This window comes from Arvicola amphibius, chromosome 6 (genome assembly GCF_903992535.2).
Source record: "Arvicola amphibius chromosome 6, mArvAmp1.2, whole genome shotgun sequence".
NCBI lineage: Eukaryota > Metazoa > Chordata > Mammalia > Rodentia > Cricetidae > Arvicola > Arvicola amphibius.
Window position 1 is genome coordinate 84,399,041 of NC_052052.2, and position 12,295 is coordinate 84,411,335.

Consider the following 12,295-nt stretch of genomic DNA (forward strand, 5'->3'; position numbering starts at 1 on the left):
CCGCAATGGAGGGATGGATGAAGAAACTGTGCCATACACAGTGAGTCTTCAGCTGTAAAAGAGTTATGTCAAATTACAACTGGAGATAACTAACCACAGATGTGACTCCTAGATTTTATACATACATGGGCAAAATCACATATGCATAAATGGCATGAAGTTGCATAGGGGAATAAAGGGGCTAATGGGAGGCGGAGAGGTGGATATGCTTAGTGGACATGTATCTGTAGAAAAATATCCTTATGTACCACAGTACCATGTACAAAGATTATATACAATAAAATAAAGTGTTTGAGTTTTAAAATATCTAAAAACACAGTCTTTTTTTTTTTTTAAAAAAAGAGCAAATGGGATGATGATGAAGCCCAATGATATTGGCGATTTCTCCCAGAACCTACAAATAGCCAAGGAACACCTGAAAAGATACCCGCTTAATTACCTGGGAAATGTAATGAACTTGGATGTAATGAACTTGGATGTGATGATACACATATGTAATCACAACATTCAGAAGACTAAGGCAAGAGAAACCTGAGACCATACAGGGATATATCAGCCAGGGCGAACTACATAACAGGTCCCTATCTCAAAAATAAACACCCTAAATATTTGTACAGATAAATATTGGAATCTACAAAAAAATCCTACTTTCAAATTATTACAATAATCCATTGGAAATGTAACAGTTTAATTTTGAAACAGTGACATTATACCCCTGAGACTTGGGGCTATATGTTATACATGGTTTTTGCTTAAATCTAGTCTGTTATTTGAAATAAAAGCATGTTTCCTGTACAATGCCACAGAGAAGTATATTTCTAAGTAAGAATCTAAACACAATCATAGATGTGCCAACGTCTTGTCAAGAGTCGGACCTCTTCCCTGAATTCAACAAAGACTTACTGCACACCACTTCATCACTGAAACCTGTCCCTTCCTACCCTTACCAACTTGATAGAGAACCCCACTCCAAGGCAAGATTCACTGTCAAACAAAGAAGCATCGAGATTAAAAATCATGCCATTAAGAAGAATAGTTGCCAACCCTATTTTAATTCAAGGTACTTGGCAAGTTCAATCAATATTTTACTATTAACTTCCCTAAAGCTAAAAGTACTTCAAAATAAAGCGTGGGGGTGCTGAAGAGATGGCCTGTCAGTCAGGAACACTTGCTGCTCTTGAAGAGGGCAAGAGTCTGGCTCCCAGCACCCACATCAAGTATCTCACAACTGCCTGAAACCCCAGCTCCAGGGGATCCAATGCCCTCTTCTGGCCTCCATGGGCATCTGCATACACATGGCAGATAACACATGCATGTGCAAATGTTTTATATAAAAGAGGGACTTATTGTGGGATATTTTGATGGCACTCTAACACTCCCAATAAAGTTATAGCTCAAATACCAATAAAGTTATAGCTAGAATCAGGGGGTAGAGACAGTGACTAGCTGACCAAAATTGGCCATAGAGAATCCAGCAATTTGGATAGAGAATACACATAGGAAGGAAGGGGCAGGGACTGGAGTCTGAGCTTCCTCTTGTTTCTGGGATGAGGGAAGAGACATGTTTTTTTTGTGGTGTCTCTGGCCAAAAAGTAAGACCAACTAGTTGCTGCTCAGCCTCTCTGAGCTAGCAGGCTTTTAACCCCAGCCTTTGACTGCCGAGTCTTATTGGTAAATAGAATGATAGAATTAAATTAAATTAATTTTATTGTATTAACTTAAATGTATAGGTTAATTAAACCTACACACTGAAGCCACAGTGGAGCCAGGACTATTGGACTGGAAGCCCCACCAGGCCACTGCTGACTGAGGGGCTGTGGTGCTGTAGACAATAATTAAAACATCAGTAAATTCATGTGCAGCCAATACGCCGACAGAAAAACACCAGTGATTGGCTAGAAAATGAAGTCATTTTATCATTTCAAATTGGGGAAAACGTTGCTGCAACACAAATTCTTCTCATTAACTCCAGTGAGAAGAATGCTGCATAGCAAACACATCCTTCCTCCTCTGGGAAAACTAAACACCAGAGTGTTTAATAGATGTGTGCACACCATCTCCCTACACATGCCTGTCTAATCATGCCATCTGTCTGCCGTGTAGCGAGTCACAGTAAACAAAGTGGTGGCACACACAGACGCAAAGTGTAGTGGTTGCCTGGGGGTGGGAAAGGAACACATAGAGAGCTGTTTAATTCACATATACGATGAGCATCATCTCCAGTGGACAGCATTGTGCACCTACCCATGTGTTTTGAAAGAGCTCAAAAGTATGAGGCCCTAGGTTTGATCCCCAGTACTTCTAAGAAAGAAAAAAAAGACAAAATAGACCAAAAGGAGATGTAATTTTAATTCTCTAAGAATAATAAAAATACTATAATTTTAAATTTTGTTATGGGAGACATTGTATTAAGTGTTCGTACACACAGAGACACTTCTGAAGGAGGTGGATGTGTTTACTGTCTTGACTGTGGTGACATACTCATGACACTGTCTACCTGTAAAATGTACAAGATTTAATGTACATCAGTTATGTGATTTACAAAAAAACAGTGTGGGTTTTTACATCAGAGCCCACAAAGGATGCCGAGTTTGAAGTCAACTCAAGACTTTCTGGTGTCTCCATTACAGGGCAAAAAGAAGACGGCCTCCCTCACATTCTACACTCATCAGACGGCCTCACACTCTACACTCATTCAACTCCCAGCACATGCAACTGATTACTTCCTTCTGCTTTAAAAATTCCAGAGGAACAAAGCAACATAGAAAGAAAGAAAAAAAAAACTGTCATAATTCCACAAAACCTCAAAGGGCTCTGTTAGGTTTTGAATCTCAAATGTTTCCTACAGACTCACATGTGAAAAGCTTGGTCCCAGGTGGCAGTGCTAATTGGGAAAAGGGACAGAAACTAAGAGTTGGCGAGTGGCTGGATGAAACAGGCTACTGGGGGGGGGGTGCATGTCTATGGGGGTTCTGTCCTGGCTCTGGTCCTTTCCTGTCCCCGCTCTGCTCCCTGGCTGCTATGAGGTGAGCAGCTTCAGCCACACGCTCCCAATGTGTGATGCACTGCCATCCCTCAGGCTCAAAGGAATGGATCCAACCAACCAAGGTTTAAAACTGTAAGCCAAAAGGCACCCTCCCGCCAGGTATCTGTCAGTGATGTATGTACAACTAAGGGTTTAGGATGCCATTGGGTGGTGAGAAAGCAAGCTCAGCATGTGTGAGGTTCTGTGTTCAACCCCCAGAACCACAGGGCGGGATGGGGGAGACACACAATGACAGGATACTTTAAGCAGGTCAGGATTTGTGATGATAAAGAAGAAAAGGCTGAACTGAAAGGAAAGTCAATCATTTATAAATTATCTTGAGATTCTCCTCAGGAAAAAGAAAAGGGTGGGCCTAAGAAGCAGGAAACTGGGTTTTTCCATCAGAGCCCACAAAGGATGCCGAGTTTGAAGTCACAGAGACTTGTGACAAAGCAGGTCTACTACAGCTCACGAGAGAAGCAAGTTGAGCATCCGCCTGCTTTCCCGGAATCATTGTTCAACTGGCTACAACTTCTATGGTTTCAGTGACCCACGCGGAACTGGAGATGGAACTTGGTCATCCCTATGCATTCTGGGAAGCACTCAACCAGAGTTTATCTCTCGTCCTTTAAAGAGATGGCTTTATCTCTGCCCCCTAACCTGAGCAGTTAAAGCAGACAGCACAGCCATTCTTAGACATGTTTAACCACAGCTGATTTAAGATGGGGAGAGAGATAGGTTGACAAATGCCCTAAGACCACTCTCCCCTATATTTCCAAACCAATTCAAATAGATTCTAAAGCTCTTTTCCACAAAAACAGAAAAACAACTCATTTTTTTAAGGGGACAAAAGGAGGCTAGAGAGACGGCTGAAGGTGAAGAGCACGTTCTGCTATTAGGAGAACTCAAGTTTGACTCTAGTGCCCAGCTCCAGGGACATCCACACCTCTGGCCTCCAGGGGCACTGGCACTCACATGCATATAATACCCAGACACACAAACACAATTAAAAACAAAATAAATCTATAAGAAACCAAATGGGAAAAGAATCTGAACAGGCCTTTCTCCAAGAAGACATTCAAATATCCAACAAGACCATCAAAGGATGCTCTCAGCTCTCAGGCAAATGCAAATTAAAATCACAATATGATGCCACCGCATACCCACTAGAATGGCTATTATTAAAGACAGATACTAATAATCACTGTTTGTGAAGATGTGGAGAAACTGGAACTCACATGTCAAATACCTGGCAGCCCCTCAAATTGTTAAATACAGAATAACATATAATTTAGCAATTATACTCTGAGGTAGATATCCAAATATAAAAACACTTGGCCACAGGGAGACTTATACGCAGTGCCCGTAGCAGTTTGTACATAACAGCCAAAGGAGAAAACAAATGGCATTCCATTCAAGGGTGGACAGGCAGCCAGAATGCCGTCTGCTCACACACAGTAAGAAGTGCTAACTGGTTTCCAAGGTGGGGAACCTTGAAAACATGCAGAGGGTAAGAAAGAATACAAACCACCTAGGGACAGGAGGTAGAGAAGAGGTCACCAGCTGGAGGGAGAGGATGGTGGCAGGTGAGAAGGTGGAAAGGGCCTAACACTGGTTTTATTTTTTGGCTGTTCCACGAACCCGAATACACGAAAAGCACTGGGACTGTAAATTCAAATGAGTGAATTGTACATATACAGCTCCAGTAAGACTTTTTAAAATGGAGGCAGCCTGAGGCTGGAGAGGCTCGGTGGCTGAGATGCACTCATATGCATATGACTCTTGCAGAGGAGCCAGGCTCAGTTTCCAGCACCATGCCAGGCAGCACACAACTCGAGCTCCAAGGGATCTGACTCCACTTTCTGGCCTCCACAGGCACATACATACATATGTAAATAATTAAAAACAGAAATAAGGGAGCTGGAGAGATGAATCAGTGGTGAAGTACACTTGTCACTCTTGAAAGGGGTGGACGCTAGCGTCCCAGCATCCACACAATGGTCCACGGGCGTCTATCTGCAGCTCTGGTTCCCGGAGACCCAACAACCTCTCTGAGCTGCTGGACACCAAGCACACACATAATACATACATGCAGATAAAACACTCACACACAAAACAAAATGAATAAGTCTAATAGTAATCTAAAAATAAAAATAAAATCTTTCTTAAAGGAGATAGCAAAAATCTAAACAGTAAGTATGTTGTACGTTTTCCTGGTTTCCACTTTTGTTAAGATTTTAGATGAGCTTTCTTTTAAAAATATTTTACTTTTATGTGTATAGGTGTGCTGCCTACATGTATGTCTATGTTCCACATGCGTGCCTGGTGCCTGGAGACCAGAACAGAGTGTTGGACTCCCTGGAACTGGAGTTGTAGACAGTTGAGCCACCATGGGGGTGCTGAGAACCGGGGTGCTCTGCAAGAGTAACAAACGCTCTTAAGCACTGAGCCGATGCTCGAGCCGCTCAGTCTTTATTTGACCCTAAGTTCCCCAGGGTGGAGGTCCCCTGTTTATCTTAAAATCCCTCCCTCACGCCGGGCGGTGGTGGCGCACGCCTTTAATCCCAGCACTCGGGAGGCAGAGGCAGGCGGATCTCTGTGAGTTCGAGGCCAGCCTGGTCTACAAGAGCTAGTTCCAGGACAGGCTCTAAAAAAGCTGCAGAGAAACCCTGTCTCGAAAAACCAAAAAAGAAAAAAAAAAAAAAAAAAAAAAAGAAAAAAAAAAAAAAAGGAAAAAATCCCTCCCCCACCAATGCTCCCACCAAAGTCATATATCAGGTCTAGCGAAGAACACGCAACTGTGCTTGAGTGCAGAAATGCCTCCCAACAATTTCTGTAAGATGATTTGTGGCTACTGCAAAATGCCCACTTCTCATTTGACTTCTCAATTTAAACCAGAGATACTTTCCTAAATTAAATCTCTTCACTTCGGGTAAATATTAAGAACTTGTGAAGAAACTCAAGTCTCTGCCTGCCTGCTCCCAAGCACTCTCCTGCCCACCATTGCTACTCAGGCAGAGGAGCCTTCTGGAATGCTGGAGACACAGTGCTCATAGGATCTATGGACCAGTAGCACTACAATTTACCAGCAGGTGGCACTCTCGAGCTTCTGATGCTCAAGTGCCAAACCACAAGGAAATAAAGAAACAAAAACAAGAGCCACTAGCTGCCAAGAGGAAAGCAAGACTCAGGCTACTGGGAAAATGTCTTAAAATGAGACTGACTAGAAACTCCCTGCAAACATCCTCTCAAGTCACGTGACCCGGATTAACAGTTTATCACTGTGACTTTCTTCTTGAAAACATCTCATTCCACTTCCATGGTCTAAGAATAAGAAAGAATGCCTTCAGACAAGTGTCCACTGAAGAGTCTATGAAATAACTCACTAGAAAACCCTCAAACTGTCAAAAACCCAGAAAACTTGAGACACTGTCACAGCAAAAACAACCCATGAGATGTAACATGTGGGCCCGGCTGGTGGCCTGGAAGGCAAGCATCTCACATTTGTGTAAAATACTGCAGCTGGGTATTGAATAATAAGAACCTGCTCTCCAATTTTCAAAATAACCCTAAAACTGTTCTGAAATTAAAAGCATATGTTTCTTTTGTTTTATTTTTGCTTTTTGTTTTTATTTCAGGAAAAAAAAAATCACTACTAGCTGCCCATTTGGCCAAGTTGGAGTCTACTTTAAGGACTTGTTCTGACAGCTCTAAAATGGCTGCATCTTTCTCAGGCACATTCTTAAGAAACTGGATGGGAGGGGCTGGAGAGATGGCTCAGAGGTTAAGAGCATTGCCTGCTCTTCCAAAGGTCCTGAGTTCAATTCCCAGCAACCACATGGTGGCTCACAACCATCTGTAATGAGGGCTAATGCCCTCTTCTGGCCTGCAGGCAGACACACAGACAGAATAATGTATACATAATAAATAAATAAATAAATAAATAATAAAAAAAAAGAAACTGGAAGGGAGCAAAGAAAAGCCACAGGCTTGAAAGAAGAGACAGGACTTGAAGTAACAAAAGAGAAGCCTGGGGGATGCAGACTAAGGGCCCCCTCACTTCTAGCCCAGTGCTAGCCGCATGAATCACCTCAAAACTCTAAAAACAGTCAGTGTTCACAGCACGTATCGCCTCACCCAACCATGGTGGGCAAAGGCCGGTGGAGGGTGCGGCAGCAACGGGGAAGCTGAGCAACCCCGGCCACGACTCAAACAAGGTCTTGCTGAATGACAAATTGGCCTCTGGAGATTTTTATGCTCCAAACTTTTCCTAAAGCCCCCAAAGAAAACAGGGGACCAAATAGTAATAGTCTCAACTTAAAGGTGATGGTAAACCACTTAATACATATGTTAACTACTCAGTCTTTAAAGTTTTAGTTCTCAGCTGTAGAAAAGCAGGAAGTTGTGAGTGCTGCATCCATACTATGCTGCAACACACACAGAGGCAAGGGTTTTCCTGTTCGTGTTGTAAATAAAAAGCTGTGGTTGTGAAGGAATGGTGTGCTAGATTCCTGGCCCCGTCAGCTACAGTCAGCTTCACCTTCTTGGTAGGCAGCCAAACCTCAAGAATAATATCTGCCAAGAGGGAAAAACAGTTTCGGTGAGACTTACTTCGAAGCTTCAATCTTTTTGTTTTTGTTGTTGTTTGTTTTTCCAGACACTGTCGCTAACTAAAGCCGAGACCAGAAGGAACTCACTCTGTAACCCAAGATGGCCTTGAGCTCACAGCCATAGCCCTCCCTCTACCTCCTAAGCACTAGGACTATGGGTGTGAGCCAGAATACACAGCTATCAAACTTCAATCTTTTAAAGAGTTAGGGTGTTCCCCTTTTAATAATAAAAAAATAAAACTGTCACAATGTAAGTGAAAACCTGAGCCAGGCAGAGTAGCTTTAGGCAGGCAGGAAGATTTAGCTGAGGCAGGAGGATTGCCACAGGCTTGAGACCAACCTGGGCCAGACAGTGAGTTCTGGGCCAACTAGAGCAATAAGGTAAGATCTTGTATATGAAAAAAATGAACTATGAGCCTGGTGCTGTATGCCTGTAGTCCCAGATACTCAACAGGCTGTTGCTGGCTGCAAGTTCAAGGCCAGCCTGGGTTACTTAGTAAAACCCTGTCTCTAATAGTAAAAAAAAGGGGCTGGGGTCCAGCTCAGTATAGAACAGAATCCTAGCAAGTACTTAGTCCTCATTACCACATAAGAGAGAGGGACAGAGACAGGGGAGACAGAGACCAAAGAGAAAGCTCAGTAAGTGAATGCTAGCTGCAGAGCTCACAGGCCAAGTTCAGTCCCTGGAATGATGTGAAGAGCAGTGTGAGCAGGTACACATCTGCAACCCCAGCATTGCTTCAGCTGAGATGGGAGGGACCAACTCCTGGGAGTACATGAAGCAACAGAAACAAGAGCGACTGAACATCAACAAGGCGGGAAGCAAGAACCAACTCCTGAAAGTTGTACTCTGACTTCCAGTGTATACACACACACACACACACACACACACACACACACACACACACACAGATTGCTGAACAGAAAGGAGTATGGGAAACAAGTAAAAATCTATTCCACCTTAGCTAAGAAACTAGCAAAGAGATCAGAAACTGAGACTGTGAGACACATGGCCTCTGTCCTACACACACTCTCGGTGGGCGGATTCAGTATAAAATCAGAGTGAACCCATCATTGCAGAGGCAAAGAACTGAGCAACACCTCTAGGAGAAAACTCAGGGAAGGCGAGAAGCAAGCTGCAGTGACTCACTACCTACGGGAATGAGATGAGTGGGCTGGGATTCTTCCAGTTTGTTTCTCAACCAGTCAAAATCCTGGTATCTTCTTCGAACAGAATATTCTGGCAAGTCAAACTCCACCCGAGTACTCTGCAAATAAGAAGAGAAAAGGGGAAATGTGAGTGGGATTGCATTCTGGCGAAAAATACATTTTTAGAATACCCAAATCAGGTATTCCTTCCTTCCACCCATTCACTAGACAAAAGGCAGAGTTTCCCAGCAGGCTACAAAGTCAAGGAGCTAGGATGGAGCCCAGCATAGTGGTGCATGCCTTTCATTCAAGCACTCAGGAGGCAGAGGCAGGCAGATCAAGGACAGCCTGGAGCTACAGAGTTATTTTCAGGACAGCCAAGGATACACAGAGAAACTATGTCTTAAAAGATCAATAAGTGGGGGGCGGGAAGGATAGACAAACAGAAGGACCTAGAACGGAAACATCAGGTCTTTTGTTTGGATTTGATTTTTTTTCCTACCCTCAGGAAATGGAACTCAGCAATTCTTCAGAATTGTCTACAACATTTGATTCATTTCCTCCAGCTTAACTCTGGGAGAGCTGGTTGTTTTCCCCCAGAATAATACAATTTCAGACACTGCTGCTGAACTGAATCCAAACCCATGAAAAGGAATGTTATCCCCACCTTCTGTTACATATGCTGACAAGCTTTGCTGAAGGCAGAGGGGGATATAATCAAGTAGAGACGACAGAAGGCTGCTCCTGTGGGAGGCACATCCTAAGACTTTTGCCAGCACTCAAGGTAGAGGCAAGGAACTCTGTGAGTTCAAGGACAACCTACAAAGTCTCACTGTGAAGCTGGGAGGCTAACAGTGAAACAGAACAAAAAAAAAAAAAAAAAAAAAAAAAGAAGGATTTTGCTTCATTCTGCCAGAACAATGACCTTGAAAGCAAACTGCATTTTAGATCTAAATTAGAAAACATCTAGAAAAAATGCCAGTGTGTTGCATAAAATGTTGATGATCTATGAATTTTTAAAGTTTTCAGAAATGCAATCACATTCCCTTAACAATACACCAATGTTAAATAAAATTAAGTTACACCAAAATACAATTTTTACTTTTTAACTGTTATTTCTTCTCAGATATACCATTCCTCCCTGGGTGGTTACCAGCAGTTGCTGATCTCAAATATGAGATAAAGTACAAGATAAAAATTATCTATGTCACATTTTACAAATTTATTCTTTCAGACCCTAAGTCTGTTTTAATCCAAGACTTCTAAAAAAATCTTTAAAATACCTAAGGAAGAGTTGTCCACCAAACAAGACCGTGAACAGCTTTTGGCTCTGAGATTATGATGTCATTCTCCCAAAAGCTGTCCTCTTGGCCTGAGCAGAGCTGGAAGGGGAGAGAGCTGGCCCTCAAGGGCTGCATCAGCTCCCCATCCAGTCCCGCACATTGTAAGTATCCACGAGACAGAACCTTCACCATGCCAAAGCATGCAGAGTGGGAAGACTTGGAGAAGACATATCACAAAGGTACTACTGAGTTATCAGGAGGCTTTCCAGAGGAAGTGGAACTATGGATGACTTCAGGCACAGCATGGCAGAATCCCACTGACAGGGCTATGCTGTGCTCTGTGACCCTGGTGACAGGGAGCACCCATGCCAGGTTCCTGAAATACATGGAGTCCTGCATCTTATTTTCCCCAACATTACAAGCTTGGAGGGAAACACTTACAAAATCCCTCCCAATACCCAGACCCCAGAAGAACACCTGTCAGTAGTAATGAGGGAAACAGGTCTCTCCCTCTCCCTTCCTAAACATTCCATGAACAAAGTGACCACGATTCTTATGCTCATCAAACCAACTCCACAAACCACCATTTATGCAATATTCCTACTTTGTGAAATCAATACTTGGTAACTACAAAATGTAGGGGAATGCGTTACAGCTGTAGTGTTGCAGAGATATCCTATCGGGAAGCCAGGCTACCCAGAGCTGCAGTAGGACAGCTCAGCCCTGGAGGAAAGGTGTCCTGACTATTGGGAAGCCATCACTTTTTGCCCATCTGGCTCTTAATTCTCCTTCATCCTCAAAAATAAAAACATGTAAACCAGACACAGTGATGCATATCTGTAATTGCAGCACTCAGGAGGCCGAGGCAGGATGATTAAGAATGAGTTCCATGCAATCCTGGACATAAGTTTGAAGTCAGCAAGGCTCGGTCTCACACATTCATGCACACGCATGCATGCATGTGGACACACACAGCTTTTATCTCTTTCAAGCGCTCTCTTGTATTTACTGCTCGCTTGATGCTTTCTTATTGCCAAGTAAACGGCCAAGCTACCAACACTCACATATTCCTCCTCATTTCCCACTCACATTAACCCCCTGAGCCTTTGTCACTAAGTCAGACACCACTTACGATCCCGAGCTCCTGAGCCACACCTCTTAGCAGCATTCACACTCTAGAGTGCTGAGGCGTCTGATGAGAAACTGGCTAAAGCGAAGGAGCTGGTAATGACAAGAAGATATAAAGGAAAAGTCGACAGGGGTGAAGACTGGAGTAGGGCAGGAGTTCTGGGTGTGTAAGGAGGTGTGTGCTGAGGACAAGCATGTGTCTTGGGCTCTGGTGGAAGAAACACACTTTCCCCATTGTTCTGGAAAAAGGAAGGGGATCTTGTCTCATGGCAGGAAGTTAAGGGATTCTTTGCTTATAGCTGAAGTTTTCTCTAGGGCAGAGTGTCCCCCCACGGTGGCTCCAAATCCACTGGGACTGACAGTGAAGACTAGCCTTCACAGGAGATGCATAGCACAATTATTAAAGGAGCAGACTCTGGGCTCAAGCTCCAGCCTCACCGCACATTAGCTGCGTGTCACTGAGCGGTTATATTCATGCCACTGTCAAAGTTCCACTTTAAAACTAAGAAAGTTAAAAAGAACTACAAAGGTGAATGAAATGATGAGTAAGAGGCCCTGAGTAAGCAGGGGTTACAGATTTATGGTAAAATCGTTATCCAGTCCATACAAAGCCCTGTGTTTGAGCCCCGGCACCAACAAGAAAGCAAAACCCACTAGAAAGATGTCCTAGAAAATACTACATTTCATATCACAAAAGAGTAATACTTCCGATGGGAAGAGCTTGGGAAAATTAATAAAAAAAAAAGACAAAAAAAAGAAAAAAAAGAAAAAAAAGAAAAAAAATAAATCTAAAAAAAATAACAACAAAAAACAAAACAAAACAAACCTTTGTAAAATTAATTTTTAAGTTAAATATTTTATACTTTTTTGGAAAAAAAAGAGTAATACTATGGGATTAAATTTTTTTCTAATTAAAGAGACAGCAAACAACTAAGTGAAACTGACCAACTTCAAATTTTATATAAGGCCAGTCATATTAGAATAAAATTAAATCATTATAAAATGTACTACTCTTAGTTATGCTCACACTATATTGTTAAGATCTGCCAAAACCAACTTTTTAATTTTCTTAAACGTTATTAAAAGCACATTCATAATAA

At 42.7% G+C, this 12,295-nt stretch overlaps 1 protein-coding gene across 1 annotated transcript in view; it reads right to left on the reverse strand.

The window, feature by feature from the left end:
• The window catches only part of Snx30 (sorting nexin family member 30), a 104,495-nt gene that overhangs the window by 30,775 nt on the left and 61,425 nt on the right, over positions 1–12,295 (reverse strand). The window contains 1 exon segment of the mRNA XM_038333160.2: positions 8,793–8,903. Within this exon segment, the coding sequence (XP_038189088.1) occupies positions 8,793–8,903 (111 nt within the window).